The 27,216-nt window shown below is 33.8% G+C and overlaps 1 protein-coding gene across 2 annotated transcripts in view; it reads left to right on the forward strand.

Moving 5' to 3' along the window:
• The window catches only part of PIK3C2G (phosphatidylinositol-4-phosphate 3-kinase catalytic subunit type 2 gamma), a gene marked incomplete at its 5' end in the record, with an annotated part of 348,977 nt that overhangs the window by 71,830 nt on the left and 249,931 nt on the right, over positions 1 to 27,216 (forward strand). For both annotated transcript variants that reach the window (XM_081311198.1, XM_081311197.1), the window contains 5 exons: positions 1,012 to 1,134; positions 6,407 to 6,440; positions 9,427 to 9,622; positions 14,373 to 14,495; positions 21,311 to 21,442. In XM_081311198.1, the coding sequence (XP_081167324.1) occupies positions 1,012 to 1,134; positions 6,407 to 6,440; positions 9,427 to 9,622; positions 14,373 to 14,495; positions 21,311 to 21,442 (608 nt within the window). The remainder of the gene's footprint in view (positions 1 to 1,011; positions 1,135 to 6,406; positions 6,441 to 9,426; positions 9,623 to 14,372; positions 14,496 to 21,310; positions 21,443 to 27,216) is intronic.

A 27,216-nucleotide genomic window follows, 5' to 3' on the forward strand; every position in this document is an offset into this window, starting at 1 on the left:
GTAGAGCTGAAAATGTTGTCTACTGTGCTGTTCTGAATGAATATGTTAACAAAATATTAATAGTGAGGTTGCTCTCCTTTGGGAAAATCCAGCTTGTCAAGTGCATTTTCAAGCATGCTACCCAAAACTAAACTCCAGCAGTGATGAGACACATGGAAATGGGGTGACACTTAATGCTTCCTAGTTACTGAGGTTCCAAGTCTTTTGGTTCCATTTATTAATGCAGTTAATCTTCTGGTAGCCACATCAGACTCAATATGTTCACTTATAATGAATTTACACGGAAATGAAACAACTGGATTTTTTTTCAATAGGAATTATTCATAGATTTTTCTTCTTCATAGTATAATAAGTAGTCATTTCTATGTAATCTATGGAAGACTGAGAATGTATCCCAACTAAATTGAACTTTCTTACTTCTAGTTCATAAATCAAATTTGTGGACATTTTTGGAATCTGTTTTGTCTTTCATAGTATTAATTAGTTATTCTCCCTAGACCTGTCATCAGTTCTGTGTTTGTAAAATCTCATACGAGTTATTAGCAACATATTAAGAAGTGTGTTTCTTTCACAGATAGGCAAAGTAATGTCCTATTAATATAATAACTCATGCTGTGTCTTTGAATTGATAAGGTTTTGTTAAGAAAAATGCTCCAGAATAGAACTGGCATATATTTTGTGTTGTGATTACATGTCTTTGTCTCTTTTTCTTTCTCTCCTTTTCTTCTTCTCTCCTTTCTCCTCTATTTTCTTCCTCTCTTTTGTCTTGTTTCAGATAATGTTAAGTTGTATTTCAGTTAGATAATAAAGCAGCGTTGAGTTCATCCTACCTTTGAGCATTCACTCAATGCAAATTGTGGCTTGGGTCACAGGATAACCAGACTCTTGAGAATTCTTTATGTGAGAACAACCAGATTTTTTTTCCATTTCCTCTTCACAGAAAGAGTGGTAATTTGATAACATACTTGTGCCTTTTCAATTTTAATAAACAGTGAATCTTGTCATCTACAGCAATATACAGATGATGTTATTGAAGAAATTAAAAATATATGCAGTGTTCTTGGGTGCGTGGAAACCAAACAAATTACAGATGCAGTGAACAATCTAAATCTAATTCTTCAAGGAAAACCAAAGGTAAATATATCCATTTGTTACACAGTAACTACATTAAACCAGAGCTCAGTAATTAATTAAGGAAAGCGATAGACTTCTGACTTGATAACTATATATCTGGATGTGTTTACATGTGTATTTGTATATGTGTGCATGCACATGGTATATATCTATCATTTGGGAATAACTGCAGCTTGTTATTGTTTCGCCAAATAGATTTAATTAAATTAAAAGGAAATTTCTTACACCTTTAAAGTTTGTAATCATCCCATAACTTCCAAGTGAAACTGAAATCAGTCTTACCTAGATAAACATAACATTTCACATGCACATGTTTATATAGGGTATTGATGACTCTCACAACCATTAGTGTGTGCCCTTATAAGTGCCCATGCTCGTGTATTCAAGCACATAATTAGAAAAGAAGGTATCAGCTTCTCAGTTATCTTTTACTGAATTTGTAGTGCATAATGCTACTATGAATTATGAATGCATTTTTCTGAATACTACATTCTGTGCTGATTTTCTGGTTTAAGGGGGTTTAAAAATGGGCATTGCGTGGTTTTTCTAAATTCCAGAAATAAAGGGAGAATTATTAGTGTGACTATTACCAAAGAAAAACATGAAATCTGGTTACAGTGCATCCAAAATTATTACTTTAACATAAAATAAAACAGAAATGGATAATAATAATAATAATAATAATAATTATTATTATTATTATTATTATTATTATTATTATTATTATTTAGTCCTCTTTTATCCTCAGAAAATATGTCTAAGATCCCCAGGGTATGCCTGAAACCATAAATAGTACCAAACCCTATATATAATGTTTTCTCCTATACAGATATATCTATAATATTATAAGTGTAGTTTATAAATTAGTCACAGTAACAGACTAAGAGCAAAAAAATAAAATAGAAGAATTTTAATAACACACTATAATAAAATTGACAGCATTACTACTCTTGCACTTTGGAGCTACTGTTAAGGAAAGAAAGGATTTCTTGAATGCTACAACTGCACTGCTGTGACATTCAATCTGATAACCCCAATGACTACCAGATGACTACTGGGCAGGTAGTATATACAGTGTAGATATATTGGAAAAAGGGATCATTAAAGGCCTGGTTGGGAAAGTGTGGACAAAAAGAGATTTCTTTGCTCTACTTAGAGTGGTGCATAATTTAAAAGATAAATTATTTGTTTGGGGGCTTTCCATTTAATATTTTCAGAAGGTGATTGACCAAGGTAACAAATCTCACAGAGTAAAACTACAGTTAAGGGGGAATCATGGTAATTTATACTTGATAGTGCATTTCAATATATAAAATGATTTCACATATACATTAATTTTTATTTCAACTAATCCTCAAGCAATGCCATTAAGTTGGCATTGTAATGTTTATTTTATTGTCAAAATCTGACGTTCATAGTGTTGTGTACAGAGGACTAATACATGACAAAACAGAGATTGGGACACAGGTCTGTATACACGTTCTTAACACAGGTGATACTTCTTGAGATTGTGTACCTTCCTTATCTGCATAAAAGGAACAACAGAGATTATACTTTCTTCAAATACGTCAGCCTCGAAATTTCCAAATGGTTGACTTAAGCTGTACATAATTATATTTTCACCAAATGTTTAAATTATTGTGCTTACTGCTTATATTCTCAAATAGGGAAATGACTGTCTACATCTTATGTTAATCAGGACTTGTTTTATGTGATAGAACAGTGAAAACAAATGTAGAAATTGAATAAATTACTTATATTATCTGAACAGTGTCAGTGGTATTCTGGGAAGCCATAGAGGCATATCACCAAATAAAACAAAGATAAACATTGATTAAAAACTGAAAGCACAGAGCATTTGTGAAATCGAATCATAAATAATATCATCAATAAATTTCAAAATTCAGTGTCTAAGGCAGATTTTCCTTCATGGGTAAACACCTACTGTTTAACTTTCTAATTATTATAAAAGGAAATGAAGTAATTACACAGTCTCTAAATGGTTTGCATGTGTAGATATTAAGGTCTATAGTCTTCACAAATAATAACAACATAAAAATATGATGTGATCAAATTTAATTTGACCATATTTTTCTATTTTGTGTTAGAGTAAAAAAATATTCCATAGTCTTAAAAAGCATACAACCAGTATGTTTTGAAAACAAATGTTTCAATTAACTTAAAAATGTGAAAATTATTTGATGATAAAGAAGAGCCTTCTACTAAATGAAGTTAGATCAGGATACCAAGGTAGTAAGAACAAACTTTCAACAAGTAATTAGTTTCTTGTAGATTAAAACATTTTGGAGACATTCTAAGTACCTAAAGTTAATAATAAGATATGGTGAGCTTAGGCTAATGCAAACATGGTTTGAATTCAAGATCTATCCATTTCTAGCTCACTGTACTTTGGAAAATTAAATGCACTTCTCTGAGTTTCAGTTTTCTCTATTTCTAAATAAAATAATCAGAATTTTCAGGGTTCTTGTGAATAGAGGAATTAACAAAGGGCCCAGATGATTGTGCTGCTTTACTAAGAGTCATTACTATTTCTGGTGTGGTGAGAAGAGTACTGGTGGCCAGTTTTTAGAATCATCCTCATGAGGTCAACATGATGTCTACAATTCCCTCAGCACGTGTTAGCTCCCCATCATCTCACCGACTTATGACAAGTATGAACCTTTGCCATTGGAAGGGACCAGATCTAGGAATGTGAACATGTGTTGCCCCTTCAGTCAAGAATATTTTAATCTTTTCAATTCAAATGTCCAGCACTTGGTGAATCAGTAGAAATAAGTAACAGATCAATGAATGAAGAAAATATAATTTTAGTATGCAACACTTTAAACAATACCGTTAGTTCCTAGGTATAAAAAGCATCATCTTCAAAATACTCATTTTCTGTGAAAATTTTCATTTTTATCCTTTTAAGGAATTTCAGAAAATGAGTATTTTGAAGATGATACCAAGTGCTGGACATTTGACTTGAAAAGATCTAAATAGTCTTAACTGAAGGGAAAACTCCTTAAAAGGATAAAAATGAATTTTTTTTCAGAAATATCAAACTTTCAATGTAGTGGAAGCCAAAAGAAGACTTCATGTAGAAATCTATTATTTCTATGAAAGCCATGCACAATTAGAATACCCAAGAGGAGTTCACCTTTGCATTTCATCAACCTATGTACTTAAAACCATTGAATCTTGCATAAGTTTTCTGTGCAATTTAACTCATTATATAAAATTTTGTGGTATTTTTATAAGACTGAAATGATTTCCATGCATAGAAATGAATAAAAGAGTTAACAATTATGAGTTTTATTTAGTATATATAGTGGTCAAAATAGATAGTTCAATAACCATTACCACCCAAAAGAGAACATTTTTATTTTTAGCAGAATTTAAAAGTTCATTTATTCTACATCATCTACAGTCATACTTTTTGTCCATCTCTTTTTCCATTCTATCTTAATTGTGAGTCCACCTATTTAAGAATGTTGGCACACATATTAAGTACATTTTTCAGAATTTGTGCAGTAACCAACTTTAGTTAACAATGCCAAAACAATTCAAACTATCCTCCCACCACAAAACTAAGATTAAAGAAATACTGAGAACTCCAGGTCTACTGCCAACAAACTCTGAAATTTGAGAAGTTTTCTTTTTTCTTGGCTGCAGTTTTGGTCAACTTGCAAGAGACTATTTCCTGCTATACAGGGAAGTAATTAGTTTTTTATTAAATGCAAGCTTTGCCAAGTTGAAGAATTATGTCACAAATGCATTTATGCTGTATTCCATGCTCCCACTTAGCACTGGAAACACATTTCTATCCTTCAAATAACATTCTAGAAGTTCCCCTAATGTATTTCCATTAAATACTCACACAAAAAAGTGAACCACAAAAATGATAAATATGTTCTTTCACATTGTGGTGTAGGTGGATGTCATGGTGATTTTATAATGCAAGTCTGTATTTCTGAAGAAATTGGATTCTAGTTAAGCCAGGTTAACATCTTTAATAGTTTGACCCACGTGGATGGAGTGAATACCTTACGTGCAGTTTTTAAGATCAGTGGTTGATGCTATATACAGATGAGATATTTTACCTAATAGAAAAGCTTCTTAGTAGGTTTATATAATGATGCTTTTAAGTGAAAAGTTTTCTATAAATTTAATTATGTTTTTAAATGACAGAAATGTTTACTCTTTACTGGAATACTGTAGCAAGTTCTTTATATGTTTCTTAATTAATTAGATTTCCTTTAAAACAAACTTTAAAATTTTACTTAAAAAGTGTTTAGGGCCAGGCATGGTAGAATGTATCTAAAGTCCCAGCTACTCAAGATAGAGGAGCTAAGGAGTTCAAGGTCAGCCTAGGCAACATAGTGAGACCGTGTGTGCGTGTGTGTGTGTGTGTGTGTGTGTGTGTGAATGTGTGTATTTAAATTCTTAAATATCCTGTGTCAAAATTTAACCTTATTAGAAAATTGAATTTTCTTTTGGGCTGAAGTTTTAATTTTAGTGACTCTACTAACAACCCTGTACAATTTTCATGATAATAAAGTTATAAACAGAAAATCCTAATCCTAAGTAATTGGAGTATAAATGACTAAATAAATAAATGCCATGATGCTAATGGAAATGAACATGATAACAAAATGAGCATAAATAACAATGAAAATAATCAAAAGTGAAACATTAGATTGTTAGTTTTTTTAAAGCTTTGATTCAAGATGCACTATCTTTCTCTAGTGTTTGACAGTTAGCTATTTTTTTAATACCCTAAAATTAAAGAAAGAAATGAAACTATACAATGATTCTACATAACTTGATCTACTTCAATAGAGTCCTCTTTTTGGCACTAACCAAAGTTTACATTAGAATAACTGGTAATAATAAGAGAGACAACACAAAATAGAACTGGAAATGCATTATGTAAAACAATTAGTTAGTGTCATGGAAGGAAGACTGAACTTAAACAATTTATGTAGAATAATTCTAATAATAATGAAAATAACTAAACCTATTCTAGCAATTTATTTTATTAAAAATCAAATAACACACTTTTTATTAAAGTATTCAGAAATCTTTCTTTTTTCATATAATTTAGAATCTTTCTTTAATAAGCAAGATGGATATATGATGCCAAGAAATATTTTATCTTTTTCTCATTCCAGAGATATTTTATTGTTTAGATTTTGGCTATTATAGGTTTGATTACTTTGTAAATTTGTCATCTGAATAACAAGTATGTTTTTGGATCCTTTTTTTTCAGAGTTTTCATCATGATTCACAGACTTCAGTAAAAGGTAAGACATACATATACTCACATATTTTAAAAAGAAAGAAAAATATTCACTTATAGAACTCCAAATATTTTTTTCAATGTTTAATCCAAATACTATAGTAACTATGCCCTAACTATGTGAAATACTTTGTGAGGGGAAGAAATACTTTACTAAAACCATTTCACTAATGGAAGTGATAATTCTTCAAGGGAAAAGAAATTCACATTATTTTAACTTTCATCCTGATATATTTTAATAAGGGAGAAAAGAGATCTATTAAAATTAAAGAAATATTAAAAACTTCCTGATAGTCATTCTAAGACACTGCAAAATTTTACTATTAATTATACTTTGATGTAACAAAGATGAGAAAATTGCAGATCTCCAAAGTCACTAGTTTCAAATTTAAATTCAATCTCTATTTGAAAGACCAGATAAAAGGATTAGGTTATGGAATAATCAGTATTCACCAAAGTTCCAGCACTATATTATTGGAAAATACAAGAGGACAGTTTCTAGAGAAAATGGTGGGTGTGTGTGATGTACAGCAGGGTCCAAATTTCAAATCAGGCAGAACTGGTTTTGCATCCCAATTCTGCCACTTCTTAACTCTGTGACCCCAGAGTAAACCCTTTGATCCTCAGTTGTCTTAGTATACATAAAAGATATGATCATACTTCATTGCAGGGTGTGGTCAGGGCTGGTCTTGTTTGCACAGGCAGATGGGTTTTGGCACAGGAACACTCCAAGCATTTTTAAAGAGACTGACTCACAGATGTTCAGTTAGTAACCTTGGATGCAGAGATAACTCCAAGTTGCCTCCACATCCTTACTCTTTTCAGTAAAAAGTTGTGTACAGAGGATATCCTCTTTTTTCTAACTCCCACCATTAAAAGAAGACAGTAGATTATATTTGAGGAACGACCCCACCTCGCTCATAGAAAGTAGTGCACCAGCAGAGGGTATGGAGAAAAAAAATGAGTGACTGGAAAGGCCCCTGTTCTATCTATTCATAAATTCCATCCCACCAGAGAGGAATAGATGGGATGAACACTCCATCACAATATTACCAGCACAGAGTCTAAGGAGTAGTGTGTGGGGTGGACAAGCTGGAGGAAGGTCAATATGGAACTGGCCTCACTTCTTTTCTGCTAGGAATGCTGTAATGAACTTTCTTCCCCTCATATTCCTCAGAGAAATAAATATAAAATTCCACAAAAGTGTACAGCAATTTGCATAGAGATTTATCTCCTATGATAAATTATGACAGATTCTAATTACTATATTTAATTGAATATACATTGTCATTGCTTCTTTATTTCATGGTGCTATAATTCTTTTCCAGGAGTATCTCAGTTGTGATATGCATTATTTCACCATATTTCTCCACCAAGCCCAGGGATTGTGTCCTTAATACATTTTGATGATATTATTTAAAGTATATTCTTCATTCAGAGCTCTGGAAAGTAGTGCAATGCATATGCACACATCTCTTAAACAACTCAAAGAAGCAAATAAGAACTAGCTTTCTACACACACACACACACACACACACACACACACACATACACACACAAATAGAATTTGAGTAATTATCCTAATGATTAAGGATCCCCAAAGTATGTGCTAGGACTTGAATTAATAATATTTCTAACCCTGCTCTATGATTCTTTTTAGATAGATAATCATTAGCACATATGCACAAGATTGGGAATTATTGACAAGAAGTTTGTGCTTCCTGCTTCTGTACAATTTGGGGACTGGGAGAAAAGATGTTTCTGTACATTTTTAATTCTTTGACTCCTATGGTCCAGGAAAATCCCTGTTAGTTAGCCTCCAGAGATTGATGAGGCTTGTTTTAATACTGTTCTATGCTATTTTACTGTTCCGCTTCATTATTGTTGTTGATAATTTTTCAAATCAATTTAATTGGAGTTTTTTTTTAAATTGGGACTCTGCTAGTCCCTCCCACCTCAGGCTGTTTCAACAGAGGGCACAATATAAGAAATGCAGTAAACAAGTAAATTTTTTTCTCTTATAAAATTTGTACAAATTTGTGAATAATAGCAGGTATTGAACAATAAAGCATGGAGAGAGCCCTGAGGGGCAAGAAGAAGCTCCATGCAGAATCTGGCCTCTTTCCTGAAGTACTACATCACGTGCCCCAGAACAGGTGCAGATCTGACTACTAAAGGAAAAGCTAGCTCTTTGTACCATTGTTTTCTCAAAGCAACTAGAAACCAAAAAGCAACATATTTCAAAAACAACTTAAGAGGAAGTTGCATGTGTTTAAACAAACAACTGGGCCAAGTGACTTGGTCCAGCATATTTTGGAATTACAGAAGATCTTCAGAACATCATTTCTAATGATGTTTCTAATGATGTGCCTACTTGTTCTCTCAACATCTCCACAGCTACCAAGAGAAAACTCATAGCCCATACACGTAGTCATTTTTCTTCATTCATGACAAATCTCTTTCAGTAATAATCAATAAACGTTTTAAATAGCTAATGGTAAAATTCAAGAGAGGCTTTGATTTTGAAGAGATTTAGTAAGCATCACAAATCCTTCATTTTGAGCTTGTTTCAAATCCCAGTCACGTAGTATCATCATTCTTTTTTAACACCAGCACACTGTCGTGCTAGTTAATAATAAACAACATAGCATAATCAAACTTGTTATGATTAATTCTCTAGATAGCATTTATATATGTAGAAAATATTCCTTGTCTGAAAATAATTCTAAAGTGAGTAGAAGGTGACTAGAAGACCATGTTTGCAAAATGTCTACTGCTGAAAGTAAGAAAGACTATTGATAGCTAAGCTACTAGCACCTAAGCCAGACTGCATTCAGAGACACAGATGGTTAATTGGCTCCTGTTGGTAAAGGTCATTTTAATTAAATTTTACTTAAACTTTATCATAAGGAATTTCAAAGTCATGATTGATAGCTTATGATAAATATAACCCTCACAGATGTCCTGATCTTTACCTTTTTCTCCCCTAGGCTTTATAGAGAAAGTGACAACTGAACTATCCACATCCATCAACCAGCTTATTGATGTCTACTGTCACAGCTTTTACGCTGATTTTCAGCCTGTAAATGCACCTGGAAGCGTTTCCAGTGTAAATCCTGGACTCCATTCCCATCTCAGCTTCACAGTCTATGCGGTACACAACATTCCTGAGGCATGGATGGGCAGGTGAGTGGTGGCAGGTTTTCCCACAAAAGGGGTAATTAGTTTTCACACAACTTCCAATTAGAGCAAAATTTATCTTGTTCTCATTTGCAGGAGCAAGTATTTCATACAAATTTGGAAATTAATTGGCATAAACTTATCTTTATTGGTAAAAGTACATTTTAAAAGTTCCGATTCTCAGTGGTCATTTATTTCCCCACTTCTTCCAGTCTCCTCCATATTAAAAAGAATTGCTGTTGTCAATAATCATTGTGGAAATAGAAAATACTCATCCTATTAAATGGCTACTATAAAATTGTCTTTATAGTATTTGGATTTAAATGACTTATGTTGAGAGAGAGAGAGAGAGAGAGAGAGAGAGAGAGAGAGAGAGAGAAAGAGTGAGTTAGTTTACAAAATGAAAAAGAAAACACTCTGATTCTTATCAAGTTATTGAGTGGTAGATATTTTGTAAGATTAATACCTTGATATAGTGAGAATTAGCCAAGAATTACTTGAATTGCAATAAAAGAAACCACAATTATGCATAAATAACTCTGGATATTAGGTTGAATCTATGACGTAGTATTCTCTTAAAATAATTAGAGTAAAATAGCATAATACATTTGAATTTCTTATGACTACCCATATAGAAGAATACTGATTAAATTAAAGTTGATATTAGAATACTAATTTGTTGGTGAAAATATTATACGTAATGCATTTGGGATCTCAAAAAAACTGAAAGGAATAATTTTAGTAACGATAAATAATTTTGCTTGGTATGACATTTTTTGCAAATAAATAAACTGTGTAAATGCTTACAAAGTCAATTTAAGGAAAAATATTACCTATGTAAATAAAAACCTACACACACATACACACACACTCACACACACACAAATTTCTTCCAAATTCATGGAATGGTACTTTTATACATTTTTCTCTTTCCTAATTTTATGATGAATTTTAAAGGGCTGATATATAATATTATACATTGTGACTCTAACAAAGTATTTCTTATAATTTTCTAGCCACCAAAATATATCACTTAATTTTAATTCAAATGTAAAATCTCTAGATAAATATAGGTAAAGCTATATGTATAGAGCAAGTACTGTGTGTAATTATATAAATAGAGGAGAATACATGTAATATAAGTTTATACAATATATAAATATTCACACACACACACACACACATATATATATATATATATATAAACATCAAATGCATCTATAGATTTAAAACACATTGTGTGTTTGTATAAATATAATATATCTATCAAACTTGCCTTTTTCATCTTTCTCTACATTAGACCTATATGGGGAAAGAAAATATTTAGACCATTTTTAACATAGTTACATAGAGGTGGTATGTGTGTGTATACATAAATTATAAATACCAAATAATATTTTTTTCTACAAAAGTATCTATAATCAATGAATAAATGAGAATTTTGATAAAAGAAGTAAATTTATCCCATTCATTCATTAGAAGAACAAACTACACAACCAGGTCTGGAATAGGAGGAAATAAACCACTGGTCTTCTTCTCTAAGGCAGTCCATGGTCCAGTCACCTTAGAAATTCTGACAGAAGAGGTTCCAGTAAGATGTTTTTCATAGTGACAAATTATAATTTTATTGTAGGTTTGTTAGTGTCCTATCAGTTGCTACATAACAAATTACCCCAAATTTAGCAGATTAGTCCAATAAACACTGACTAGCTGATGTTTCGAGGGTCAAGAATGTGGGGAGCAACTTAAGTTGATGGGTCTGGCTCAAGATCTTATGTGTTACAGTCAAACTGTCCACTGAGACCACAGTCATCTCAAGCTTCACTGGGACAGAAGAATCTACTCCCAAGATCACTTGCTTGGTTGTTGACACTCCTCAGTTCCTCAGGGTGTGTAGGTTTGAAAACTTGGATTCCTTTCCACTGAGTTGTCTCTGAGTTTGCCCAAGACAGAGCAATTGTTTATATACCAGAGCAAATTATCCAGTAGGGAAAGAGAGTTCATGAGCAAGGGGCACAGAGAGAGAAGAAGCCATCTTCTCTAACCTCATCTTGGCACCAAAACTTCTCATATTGATACTGTGAGAAGGGATGATACCAGGTTTTTTAATACCAGGAGGAGGGATCATTAGAGACCATCCTGAAGGCAGGCTACCACACTGGAAAGAAGCAACAAAGAAGGAACTAAGCCAGAGGTATCTCCAGAAGCATAAGTATTAACAAACTAGGGCACAAAAATAACAAAGTGGCAATTGCCTCTCTGACTTTAGTCATTAAGACTAGATTTAATGGCAGTGGTTGAAACTAATTTATTAAAGTTCAGAATTCCAAAATAAAAAAAGTTGATGGATTTAAAACTGCATTATGACCTACTCTATGACCCGCTGTCAGTGAAGGCTCCATGCAAGTTATCAAAGATAAATGAGAATGCATCTTACTTATCATAAGTTGATTAAACAATTTTTCCATGATTTCATTATACTGATTAAGAATCCATCCATATTTAAGCTAAATCTCTCATGATACAGGAAAGAAATTCTTCTTTAGCTTTCTCCTCTTTATGATTGAAAGTGACTTTATCTTACTCCATGATGAGATAAACATCTCTCTCTCTCTCTCTCTCTCTCTCTCTCTCTCTATATATATATATATATATATATATATATATATAATATATTATATATAGCATCATGCTTATTATCTTCGTAATTGCATACTATTAGTTCCTTCTCCTCTGTCACCTTTTATAAAATTCATGTGACAAGGCACATCTGTGTGTACAACCGTATTTGATAACCTGTAGTCTCCAAAACATTTCCTAGGTTATTATAGATGCTCAAAAAAGATCTGTTGAAAGTATCTAAACAAACTCCCTTGAAAAGAAGAACAAGTTGGCCTTGGTTTGTGAGATAGCCACCTGGGTCCTGGAAAGCAAGAATACTTAGGCTGCAATGTTATTTCAGAGGACAGGAATATAAGATGAAGAAGTGATGACTGTAAAGAAAGAAGACACTCAGAGAGCAAATAAGATATTTTAGTAGAGATATAAACTTAGGGTTTGAGAACCTGGGGACCAACATCTATAAAATTGAGTCTATAGCAATTAATGGAAGTAGAAAAGAGGTTGGTTAGCAACTGTAAAAATTATCACTAGTAATAATTAATAAAGTAGAATCACATTGTATGAAGAGGTTATATTAAAAAGTCAGTGAAAATTATTTTTAAAAATCCCTTAAGTCACTCATAAAGTATAATACTATGTTATGACAAGTAGAATACCAGATTAATTATGCATAAATGCCTAATGTGTACGGTAATGCATATTATGTAATAAAGTATCTTTGTGCAAAAATGATCTGACATTTTTTATTATGAGAGCCTGTGAACACATGAACAAACTAAAATTTGTTCTCTCCAAGAGAGTGTCTTCTTTATGAAGAATTAAACGGCATCTAGCAGACTGCTTGTCATATATCCTTTGCCATCAGAAAGCACATGTGTGGAATTATATCTTTCACTCATATTGCTGAAGATTCATTTATAAACTTGGCTCATTACATTACCATGTTAAGAAATGTATGGGAGACATATGCAATATCTCTCAATATAAATACCTTGCACTCACCAACCAAACATTGATATATAGATTAACATAATGGACTCTGAATCAAAAATCATTATTAAATATAAAGTCACTACATGGTAGGAAATATTCAATTCACTAGAAAGATGAAACAAAGTAAAACAGTTGACAAAAATGCAAGGAAAGATTGACAGAGTTACTATAATGGTGAATGATATCAAATATTCCTCTCTCAGGAACTGATAGATTAATGAGACACATTGGGAAAAATACAGAAGAATGAGCAAATACAACTAACAAGCATGATCCAATAAATTTGTATTGTGCGCTAGAGGAAACAATTTAGAAATACAAATTCTTCTCAAGCATACATGAAACATTTATTTTAAATGACCAAAAACAGACTTCAAATAACCTATATAATATAGATTTCATTCAGTTTCTATAGTTTGATAAGTTAAAAATCAGTAAGAAAATACAAATAAACATGTTTGTAAATTCAAATATGTTTTTTTAAAAAGTTTATGGACAGAAAGAAAGAAATTTTTTCCTCTTCCTTTTATGCTGAGTTGGGGTATTCATGATGTTGATGTGCTAGTTCATACCACTGTCATTGCTCTCAGCAGTCCCCAACCTGGTGGTGGCCTTTCCTGCCTACAATGAGATGTGGGAAACAAGTCCCTTGAATCGTCTTGCCCCCACGAAGTCTGGTGTTAGATATAAGTTCCAGTCTTCTCTTTCAGTCTCCAGGGCAAAGCCAGGAGTGGGGAACTTCCTCCATGATGTCCCTCTTTGCCTGGGGAGGGACTCTGGCAAGTGAGTGGCATGAATTTTCCTATCAGCTTTGATGTGGCTATTTGTGCCTTCCTATACACGTTGGGTATAGGGGTATAGGAGCCTCTTCACTGGTTTCTGGATTTCCCACAAAGGGAATTGATCAGTGTATTGTTGAACTGGTGTGGCTATGGACAGGGAAAGGTGGGCCTTGGTGTTCCTACTCTGCAATCTTGCTGATATATGCAATATAAATTCTTAAAGTAACCTGTAAAGCACACTTTATACAAGCAAACACCACTTTATCATTTGACTTTAGACTATAAAAATAATTGACCCATTTAGCAAGCTATTTCCTTTAAAGCATTCAGCTTATTGAATCAATGTTGTTTCTTTTTAGCTATAAAGCATTTTCTTTCTCCTGCTGGCTTACATATGCTGGGAAGAAGCTGTGCCAAGTGAGAAACTACAGAAATATTCCAGTCAAAAAATTATTTTTTTTCTTAGTCAACTGGAATGAAACGTAAGTTCAATCATTATCCTAGCGGGATCATTTATCTAATAAAAGTCAGCCTTTTTCCTTTTTTTTTCTTTTTGTTAGCAAAGGGAGTGATTTAAAAAAAAAATAGATGATGCCAGTTGATGGGATTCAGTGGTGTGATAAATATGCTAGTGCTAATAGATATCTGACGGGCAATTCAACAGATTAAATGTCCATTTAAAAACCTAGACAAGTGTCCAATCCGCACTATTGAGTTGAGGGGAAAAAAAAAAGAAAATTAGATAAAGGAGAGAGTTATTAATCATTCACACACTTTGGGTAACAGGGATATTTGAGTTAGGGCTGGGGAAAATCCATGTATAAAAACAAATTGCCTAATGATATATGTAATCTCCATTTTCTCTCACAAACCAATTACATATTTGCTTAAGTAATCAAGACATTTTTACAATAAACACCTATGTATTGTGCAAACTCATATGTAAGTTAGGGTGAGTAGTTCTTGTTTCCTCCTCTAGTAGAGATTTATTATGTCAAAAGGGTAAAGTACCTTCTCAAGCTTTCCCTGCCTTCTTCCTCCCAAGTAGTAGAATCTCAGGGGGCTCACAGGCCTCATCCTGGGCATTTTCAAGGTTACTGCTGCTTTTCTTTCTTCTCCCATGACAGTATCCCACTGCGTTACTCCCTGTCAGTCATTTTTCCATGATCTCTGCTGCTTCACTGAGATCAATGGTCTGCCATCTCAAATAAAAAATGTCTCCCAGCCCATTTTCCTTCAGCTCTTTCAGAAGGTCTAGCTTTCTTGGAAAATAACTTGACTCCCAGTATTATGCTTTCCCATTAAAAAATATGTGTCGTGACTTCTAGAAATCAGCGGATGGTGCTAGCAGCATTATCCTGCTCTGGTGTCACCACATTTCAGTGGAGACTGTGCCCTGAAACATAGTGTAAGACCTTCAGTTCTCAAGTAGCATGGTACTCACCTCCTCAACCAAATCTTTTTTGTTCTGGGACTTTTACAATCTTTATTTCTCCTTTGAACTTTTTAAATTCTTTTGGCCAAAGACCTAACTTTCAATTACAACACCCTTTCTCATGTACTGAATCAGTTCTGCTTGTAAAATTCTTCAGTGGCTTTCCAAGTCTTTTAAGGTAACAGTGCTTTGGCCCCTATCTACTCTCTGTACCTTGATTCCTAGAATTAGTCTCACGCCCTGCACCAGCAACTATCCACTGACTTCTTCTGATCTTAGAAGGAACCGAGGAGTCACATCTCTACTAGGAGTCCTCCATGTAACAAGATATAGTGCTGCCACTTGCTTACCTTGAGAACACCTAATTATCTTCCACCTCCTTTATAAACCCTTCTTGTACCACTAGATAAAACTATCTACTTTTGCTTTTGTTCCTTGGTTGGAACTCTGAACTTCTCTCTGAAGGTACTTATTGGACTTGTTTGTTTATATTTTTATTTGCTTCTACCAACTAATGCAAGATTTTTTAAAATTTTCTTCAATCTTCAGCAGCTAAAGCAGCAGAAGTTAGAGTAAAAATCCCATCAATGTTATTGGGCAAATTCATACATTTTTGGTAACACATAACTCCTTGAAAGTGTTATTAACCAACTCAATCACTAAAATTATTCTTCTGACTTAACTAAAAGTTATTCCTGATTATTTCCAAAAATCATATTTACTTTCAACTCAGATTCGTGATGTCATATAGACATTTAAGAAACAAATATAATTCTAAAGTCAATTTCATAGAAAAAAAATCAGAATAAATTAAAAATAATTTCAAAAAACCACATGGATATATTTTTCTTTTATGAAGACTGTTCTAGTGTTATTTTTCCCATGAGAGATTCTTTTGCTCCTCCAATAGAGTTAGTTATTTCATCCTAGAATTATTTTTCATTTCATTTCCATTAAACATATTTATTTACTGTTTTGCTGGATGCCCTTATATACTTCCTTAACCTGTGCTCATTTTACTATAATTTAGAGCACACTTCATTGCTAGATTACAAATTTAAGGACAAAACTTTGTGGTTTAGTAGGGCTTGACATAGATTTTTGGCCACCTTATATATCCTAACCACCACAATATACTTTCAAATTATACTATCTAGTATCAATTTTACAACAAAAATATGAGGCAGGTATTGTCATTCCCATTTTATATACCATAAAATTGATGTTTATGAAATTAATTCACTTGTCCCAAGGCCCACAACTAGTAAATGGAAAAACTGGCATTCAGACCCACTCCCACTCCTGGGCTGGTGTTTTACTTACTGTTTTTTACAAGTGAACACTTGGGAAGAGTATTTACAGCCCATGAGTAGTGCTCATATTTACAGTAACCAAAAATAATCTGAACCTCATCTCATCTCCTGCCAGCAGTCAACCCTTTATCTTCCTCTGCTTTATAGCCAAAAGCTTCCCAGGTTTTCACTTTCTTCAGTTTCTTCCCTCTGCTTTAAAAATCGGTTCAATCAGGTTTTTATCACTTCTGCTTCACTAAAATCACTCATCAGACTTAGTAGTGACCTGCACAGCTAAATCCAATGCTGATTCCTCCAGTGTCATTGTGGCCTGTCAGAAGCACTAGAGATCTCACGCTCCATCTTGAAATTCACTCCACTTGGCTCACTCCAACCCCACGGGCCATTCCTTCTCCCACTTCCTTTTCTTCTCCCAGACCCATCATGATCTTGGTCCTTCACTCTTCTCCGTTGTATATGCTCTTACTCCCTTAGTTTTTTTTTTTTTCCTTAAAGTCACACCCTTTAAACATAATGCCAACAACTATCTAATCTATATCACCAACCCAGACATCAGTCACGGACTGCACACTTACCCACTCAATGTATCTAAAATGAAATTGCTAGTCTTACATTCTAAACTGTTCCCCCTGCTTTAAACAATCAGTTCTCATTTTCATTGTCCAGGTCCAAATTTTTAGCTTGAATTGTCTTTCTCTAACCCCATGTCCAGGATATCCTACTGGCCATCCTTCTCAAAATACATCCACATTACTTCCAATTACCTCTGGTCTGGGCTACCATCAAGTCTCCTGTATGTGCCCTCAATAGTCATCTGATGATCTCCAACTCCTCTTTAACCTTTAGAGTTCTTCTCACACCACAGCTAAAACAAATCTCTTTAAAAATATAAGCCCGCCCCTGCCATTCTTGTTTTTTTTAAAAAAAAATCCCAAAATGTCATCCTGTCCCATTTCACTCTGGCAAAAGTCAAAGTCCTTGCAGGAGTCAAGGATCTGTTTAGTCTGGTGTTTCCATTTTATACCTGTATTAATAGGAGAGTTCTAAACAATGAAGCTTTAGATCTCCCACATTTTCACTACTAAAATTCACTTTGCTTTTTAGGAAAATGATATTATATATAAGAAAAATTATAATAAAAGTTTTAGTAATTACTCATTTGAAACAGTATAGTAAGGTAAAAATATATTTAAAATTTGAGATCCTTCTGTGTCAGTTCCTTGGATAAAATAAGCAATCTGACTCCTCTTACTGAATTGTCCCATGAAGTTTTTTTCATCCTTTTTTATATAGACAAAGGATTCATTTTCTTTGTTTTTTAAGCAGACATGAAGAAGTTTTTTTTTTTTAAAAAAAAAAAAGATTTCCAGTGCCTGTGATATTATTCTGGCTCTTTAAATCCATACATATTCAAAAGTGAATAACTATTTAGAACGCATATATTCTTTCCACAGAAGTATTTATTTTTATTATAAAAATGAAAGAATGGATATTGGCAGTAACTATGAACTGTAACTTATCTAATTTTGGTCATTCTTAATATGAAAAGCTCACTAACAAGTGATGTTACACATGAAAAAGCTCAATCTAATGGGGGAAAAAGATCATTCTACATTATGATAGAAATAAAGTGAAATTTCAGCTTCTATCCTACACAGAAATATGAAAATCTAATGGAAAGTCAATTATAGGTAAAAGAAAGAACATCCAAGAAATTACTGTGCTTTCCATGGTATCATCAACATTTTATGTTGCATTTCAGAACATTTTTAAGCTAAGAAATATGTCCACTTTATCTGTAATAAGCATTATGAGTATGAAAGAATATAAAAGAAAGGACTTAGTTTTAGACATATAAGCATGTAATATTTTAATTTGGGGGGGGGGTGTACCAGGGATTGAACTCAGGGACACTTGGCCACTGAGCCACATCCCCAGCCCTATTTTGTGCTTTATTTAAAGACAAGTTCTCGCTGAGCTGCTTAGTGCCTCGTTTTTTCTGAGGCTGGCTTTGAACTCACAATTCTCCTGTCTCAGCCTCCCCAGCCTCTAGGATTACAGATGTGCGCCACACGCCCAGCCAACATTTTAATATTTTAATAAATATAAATTTTCCAGTTTTAAAAAATATTTTCCTCACTATAGTCTTTCCTTTATTCCTATCCCTTACTTTTCACTATAATTGAGTTTCATCAGTTCACAAAAAGTGTATTTTTGATATAGGTGAGACTTCAGGGCACAATGGTTAATATAAACTATTAAATTACTGATGGGATAAATGAATATTCTACTATTATACAACCTACCATTTGCCAAATATTGTATTATTTAATAGCTGTTTCATTTTATGGATAATGAAAAATAAATTTTAGAAAGGTTGAATGAATATATTGTTTAAGGAGGAACATCTAATTTGTCAATAGGGCTAATTTTTGAATACACACACACACATACACACACACACACACACACACACACACACACACACATCCAAAATTTGGAATCATCCTCCCCACACACAGCTTATATATTAGTATTTCACAGTTAATATTAACTTCATGACATCATGACCTGAATTGTACACATTGTGCTCATTATTTCCATGTCAATTTCCTCTTTCTTCTCTGTTACCTATCAGTCAGTTAAAATTTTCTTGCTATTTCATAATCTAAAAACTGGAATTTCCATTGAATTTTTGTTGTCCTATTCCAGTACTATGATGCCAGTCAAGTGTCAATGGTCACTGGGCTGAATTGATTTTTCCCTTGTCGCTGAGGCTGGATGCTGCACAGGAACTGCAAAAGGGGGTCACAAAGGTTTCACTTGAAAACCGAGGAAGGCCTGCTTTCTCACCGTAACTAATATATGCCTGGTCTTTTTATGCACACATGCCCTTTTCTGTATACCTTTCCCTTTCCCTTCCTGGAATATTCTTTTCCAAATCTCCATCTCATTATAACCAGCCTACCTTCCTCTAGATCAGAAAGCCAACTCCTAGTAGGAGAAGATTTTTGATATCTGAGCCCTCCATGGTGGTAGTGGGGGCAAACCTTGTCAGCACATTTTAATTGGACAATAGGATTTGGTCATCATCAGTCCTTTAATAATCACCTGCTATGCAGATAATCTGACATCAAAGTCCAATTATAAATTACAAGGCCAGTGGACTCTACTCATATTCCAGACTCCTCACACCATCAGTATCATCCAAGGCAAGCTTCTAGTCACTTTCCTTTAGTCATCTCTTCCTTGATGACTCAGATCCTCTCACTCTTCCCCTGTCTGTCAATCATTGTTCCGTTTCTCCCATTTAGCCCTAGAATTCTCATCTTCTGGTAAACATATTCCTCTATCTCAGCATCTTGAAAAATATTTTTTCTGTCTCTTTGCTTCATATATATTTTTTTCCTAAACATTATGCTTCTCTTGAGGCTCCTGTTAAAGAACCTTGATCACTTTTGCTCAATCAAGATAACTCCAGGACAGAAAGAAAAGCTGCTGTCTCCCTGCCCACAAGGAGGAATCTCAGGGAACAATATCAGGTTTCTGAGCTCTTTCTTCACAGCCACTCATGCCACTCACATAATATCCCTCCAAACGTATACATCATGTATAACCTTCTAGACCCTCCCATACATATATGGATGGCTTCAACACTGAAATTCAAGTTTCCTCGCCATTAACAATTCTATTTATCCTTAGCTGGTTTTTCTTTCTTTTCTTTTCTTTTCTTTTCTCTTCTTTTCTTTTTCCTCCATTATCTACAATCCATCAGAACCTGAGATAAGAGCACCTTGACCTTAACATATCCAGGGACTGCACAGGCATTACATTTCAGCGATCATCCTCCATAATCCCAGGCCTCATCATCACCAAGGACAGTCCAAATTTAAAATTAAAAACAACTCTCTATACTTCTGGATCTCTCTTTCAAATATTTCCTTCTGCCCTTAGGGAAAAGTTCAAATTTCTTTGCCTGGCAGGCAGAGCTCTTCAGCATTCTGGCAAACACTTATCTTTCTAATTGTATCCTTCAAAACTTCTCTTGCCAGCTGAACTCATCTCTTGTACTCTCGGCAGTGAGCCACTCACCCTAACTGATATGTCTGGTCTTTTTATGCACACATGCCCTTTTCTGTATACCTTTCCCTTCCTGGAATATTCTTTTCCAAATCTCCATCTCATTATAGCCAGCCCACCTTCCTCTTAAGAATTCTTTCAAATCATCTCCTTTTTCCAACCCTCTAAGACAAATTTAGTCATTCTTTCCTCCATGCTTCCAATAACTTGAAGGTAAATACAGAAGTTATTATAGATTTTTAAAAATTCAACTATATGTCAAAATTATAAATATAATTACCATTTATTGAGTAAAGAATTTCATTACCCTATGTCTTCTATATTTTTATTTTTATAGAATTAGAAAATTTCAAAGGATACCTCAATTCAAATAGTTAAATAATTTTGTTCCAGATCATGATATTCTAAGAAAATATTTACAAAAATACCATTATGACTGAATCAATTACGTTACTTCTTTTATTTTCAGGATCAATTTTCCTCTTGAAATAAAATCACTTCCAAGGGAATCCATGCTCACTATAAAACTGTTTGGAACTGACTGTGCAACCAACAATGCAGATTTACTGGCCTGGACCTGTCTTCCATTGTTTCCAAAAAAGTAAGTATATCATTTGTGATTAGTAAAGCTCCTATTTCAATAAAACCTTATTGGAACTAAATATTTTGCAGTATATGGCATAATGAGAAAAATCAAGAGGACATTTTATTCTGAAATGAGGTAGCTCAGTATAAATCATGACTATTGAAAGCAGAACTGAAAAGCAAAACCGTAGAAATGGTTTTAGAAGCAGGCCTCATGCTCAGCTTGTCAGCCAGGTCATTTACAATGAAAAGGTATTGGCATGACCAATCTCAATTGCTTTTTCTTCTCTGAGAAGCCAATTTCTCTGGAAATAGTAATTCAAAATGACTTGAATTAATATTGTGATTTAGAAAAAATATAACTTGTGAAATTCTGACTAAAGGAAAACTATACTATATAACTGGTTACTGACCTTTTTGTTGTTGTTGTTGTTGCCAAGAAGCAATATTTGGTAACTTTAGGGTGATTTTTCCAAAAAAGTAAGCCAACTATGAGTTTAAATATTCTGTCAGAAATGATGTCATTGCAAAATTTACTGTCAGTTTAACCATTCATTTTGGAATAATTTTTAGAATATTTTACCTAATGATTGTTACTAAGTAAAGAATACTTTTAAAATCAATTTATTTTTATACTACACCAACTTGCTTTAGAATCAAGTGGTAAAATCCAGAATCCTCAAAAAATTAAAACCTAGATTGTTATGTTAATATCATTATGAAGTATGTTTATGCCGTTGTTTTTTTAAAAAAATTTGGCAATACAGAAATGTTATAATAATTCTTCATCATTTTTTAGTTCCCAAACCTAGTCAATTGAGATAAATTATCAAAGCAACAATGATAAATTTTTAAAATTTTCTTCTTTGTATTCATTCTAGTCAGAGAGAGAGAGAGAAAGAGAGAGAGAGAGAGAGAGAGAGAGAGAGAAAGAGAGAGAATGTGTGTGTATGTGTATGTGTGTGTGTGTGTGTGTGTCTTGCTCTATTATTTATTTTCCTGCTTTAGCCCATTCCCATTTCCACGTGTGTGGACCTTGAGGATAGGGAATGTATTTATCTCTGTAATGTCTATCATCTAACTTAATGCCTCATATAAATAGGCAATCAATATAGGTTTGTTTCCTGAATTGAATCGGGGAAAGAAAATCAATCCCTATAGGTGGTTTTAAATGAAATATCATTGCAAAAGTCTACAAGAAACAGTTTAGCCTTACAAAGAATATCTACTGCTGTTAGCAGACATTTCAAAAATCTGATTTGAATTTTCATTACTTTCTCACTAGGAGCAGCTATACAGGTGTCCTTCCTCTCATGAGTGATTTCCTTAAGATTTCAACAACAGTATCAACAGTATTTTTAAGATCTGCCATTTTCCTAGAATAATATTTCTAGCTATTTATTGAAAAAACATTATATCCATGTTATTCTCTCCCAATGTGCAATATCAACCAATAAATATTAAATATATAATAAGTTTGAATTTTTCTTTAAAATCACTGTCAAAGCTTGTTTTAGATGGTATTGATAGTAAAAGTATAGCTTCTGTGTTTTTTTTTCATATCACTATCCAATGGTAAATTTTTCATAGGTGGATTTGTATGAGGAATGCTCTCTGGGACTAATCCTAGGAGACAATTTTGTAGGAAAATAACAAAATTTGGGATGATGACACATCAGAAAATACAGTTTACTTCATAAAGTACTTCAGTAAGCAATTTGTAAATATATTTCCAATCGACTGTATCTCATGAAAAAGAACATCTACTTCTCTACTGAACTAAACAAAGAAATATGGATATTTTTGAGGCATCAGAAATCCATCATGGTGGGAATTGGGGAGAAGCATTGACTCCTACTTTGCTCATTTACAATTTACAGAGATTCTGATCCAACTTATTTGATGCAGATATTTCCAGATCACAGTAAATTAGTGTCTTAATTTCATTTCCATTCATAAAATGACCCTTACTCATAAACATTTGATATTGGATCTTTTATTATAGTTTGAATTGCCCTTAGCTAGCCATGTGGAGTTGTAATGAGCACTTATATCATTATTTTTTCCAACATGCATATAACCTGAAAAATAGGCTTCCTGTCTCTTTGTGGTTTCCAGAAGTGAGTTTCTAAAGAATCAATAGTGATTAAACTCAGATGTGTCACTTATGGCTGAATCAATAATGTCTAAAAATAAAAATTAACTTCTACATTTTCAAACATGCAAACTCTTCTTCAATTTTATAAAAAAAGGAATATCTCAAGTCCAGAGGAAAACTTGGCCAACAAAATTTTATTCTCTTCTTTGGCAGATAAGACTTTCACCATACCTCCATTCACAGTGTCTCCACACTGCAGGATGAAAGTGTTATTCTCAACCCAACAATTTTGATAAACTTAATTCCAAATTTAATTTTACAACAAATAATGTGGTAGATACTTAGCATTTCTAAATTCTGATAAACTACTTCAACACAGAGATTCTTTGCCCTTATTAAACAAAATAGAATTTTCTGGGAAAGTTATAAAATAAATCTAAAGCTCAAGTCTCTGCAAAGGTTCTAATTTAATTGGTCATGTTTTGCCTGAGCATCAATATTTTCAAAGCTCCCAAGGTAAGTTAAAGCCTGGGAAAATTATAATTCTTTGTAGAATTTCAAAAAAGGCCTAAAATAAGTCTTAATCTGAAACAATTTCGTTCCTTAGACAATTGCCTAACCCTACTATAGCTAATCTTTTCAGATGCATCTTTAAAATTAAATAACAGAAAAGACTGTCCTTCATTAATTTCTTACTGTCCTTTCTTCTGGTCCAAGAGAGACCCTCAAAACTCAATTCAAAAATATCATTTATACATGAAGAACTCTATAATAAAAGCAGATTAAAAGTCTTTCTATAAATCACCAGGATAATAAAAACAGAGGAAACAGGATGTAGATCTGACTTCTCTCCACAGCCTTTGCTACCTTAATTTGACTCCATTCCTGCTTTTAGATGCTTCACTCTACTCATGAGCACACTGAGAAGACCTCCCCACACTAAAGGGCTCCTGTTTAGGCTTTGCCTGGGCTCTGATCTTGGACATGATCTTATTAAGCATCCAGAAGCATTTTATAACATCATGTATAACCTCAAGTCCTCTGGTTGTCCAGTTCTAGAGTCTAGAATACCAGCAATAGATGCATAGAGTCCTATAGCTAAAATTGATAAAGTATTTTCTTCAAATACCTTCCTTTATTGATTGAAGAAGAAGGGCCCCAGAAACCAGCCCATCTGTTCTCTTGGTATCACAAATTTGGGGTTGGGTATTCTAGTCAATAAACTTGTAACATATTTGAATTGAAAAGATCCTTAAAAATATTCCAGAAAAATATTTTTAAATATTATGCTTGCAGTATAGTCCTTTTTCTAATGATATCATATCCAAACATTTCAAAGTGTCAGAATAATAAATATTTCATATTTGTGTTGTATAGACAGAACTTGCAGTCCCATAATCCAGCCTAATGATCATCTTCCCATCGTCCTTCTGAAGTCCACCCTTAACCTCCAGAAGAATCCCACAGCTATATGAAAACTTGTTGGAAATCACTAATTTTGTCCAAGAAACTCCAAATATTTTCAAAGTAGTAATAATAATATAAAAAAGTATGGTCATCCCTACTTGCCTGGTATTAAAAGTTCCCATAGTCATCATCTTTCTGAATGAATCAATGGTCTTATCTCTATTCCTTTAACATCTTAATTCCATTAACTATATTTCCTGTATTTTCCATTTATAAAATTTTATGGAAATTATGTTTAAAACATATTACAAGATGTTCAGTTACAGCCTATTACATAAAGTAAATCAGCTAATACCAAATACAAAGAGTGCCTCAAAATGCTTTCAAATCCTTGTTTTTTCTCCCCCCATGAGTGGCCATAAAGGATGGAGATATATATATATATTTTTTTCACAGTTTTATATATATATATAAATCACAGGTTTACATGTATATAATATTATATACTATAAATACTATATATTTGTGTGTGTATATATAAATATATATACCATGGTTTGGGCTCACAATTTTAAAGGTGAAGGGTTCAGTTCATTGTTGGCAAACTCCATAACTCTGAGCCCAAGGTGAGGCAGAACATCATGGAGGAAAGACTTGGCAAGGGACAGCAGCTCAGAACATGACACCCAGAAGGCAGAAAGAGGATTCTGCTCATCAGGGATAAAATGTAAACCCCAACTTCACATTCTACAACCTAATCATTTCACCTCTGAATCTTCTTGCATTGTCTCACACATGAGCTTTTGGGGGACACCATATATCTAAACCATAACAGTTTCTGTTGGAGAGCAAGACGTCCATTCTCCCTGTGTCCCATTTCCTGATACACGTCCCTAAACACACTCCTACATCAAGTGTTCTGGCTTCATTTCTCCCCATATGCCTCAGGGTTAAGGCTAATGTGACTGTTCATTATTCCAACTCCATTCAAGGACAGGAATGACAGTTATTTACTATTAGATTTTTCCTCTTTAAGAACCAGTTTGGATCACTAAGATTTTCAGCAGGAAGCATGAACAGGACATATAAAGGTAACAAGACCACAAATGTAACACATTCTTCAACTTAGATGTGAAGAAAAAAATGCAACTAATATATCACACTGTTCCTCTTGAGCTCCACCCCTGTAACTAATGAAGAGAAAAACTTGCCATCTATGACAAAGTATTAATCAGTTCAGTAATTTTAATCATGCTTTTAAAAGTATGCAGTCTCTTTTGGATAAAAATGCTTTGTCACTCACATAGCTTTAATAAACCCTAATTCTCTTCCTGAGAAAGTGAAAAAATACACAAGATTAGCAAAGAAAGGGGGTGGGGAATAGACCTTTGGCCTGGTGAATTCTGATATCCAAATCAAAGCCAGTTTTTAAGATGGTGGTTACCAATTACAGCTGACGTCTGCTGCTAGTGTAATTCATAATTTGGGTTCCCCAGGCTTTGCCAGGGCTTACTGGAACTTCTTGGGAAACTTGAGTTCTTGCAGACACCCTCAACACATCTGAGTTTGCCCATAACTCCTGGATGACCCCAGGTTGGATGGTCCAGTCTCAAATGCCCTATCATAGAGGACTGTTATCCCCATCATGCATGTGATCCTCTGTTCCAGAACACTCACTCTCTCTCTCTCTCTCTCTCTCTCTCTCTCTCTCTCTCTCTCACACACACACACACACACACACACCCACACACACTCACCCCCCATATCTTTATTTCTAGATCCCATCTCATCTACTTAGAAACCAAACAAGTCCCCATAAAACTAAACTCAAGCATTTCTTCTGCCTCAAGTTCAATGGCCGTGGTACAAGTAGGTACAAAACTGGTTGAAGAAGTAGCTTTAGTCCAGGATCTGTATCAGGGAGTGGGAAAAGGAGCCTGTCTGCCTGTTCTCAGCACCATGCCAGCTCACTCGCCTTACACCCCACCCCACCCCACCTGCTTCTGAAAGCAGAAGAGAGACAAATGGACACCTTTGTCATTCTCACTCTGATTCCTCTTCTATCTTCTGCTTCCTTGGTTCCAAATTGCCAGAAAGTTCAAAGTTTTCCTTTTGCTACAACCTCCATTCAATCTGTCTCATCCTCTTTCTTCCTCACTCTATTGACCCTTTCCTGTGGACAGAAATAATTTTTCAAATTACTTTGGAAAAAGTATAACCTGAGGCCTCCAAGTGTGGTGTTAGCTGTGCTCCTTCCACCTCTTGTGATCTGACACTAATCCAAA

Source organism: Spermophilus citellus, assembly GCF_964194105.1.
Source record: "Spermophilus citellus genome assembly, chromosome: 10".
Lineage (NCBI taxonomy): Eukaryota > Metazoa > Chordata > Mammalia > Rodentia > Sciuridae > Spermophilus > Spermophilus citellus.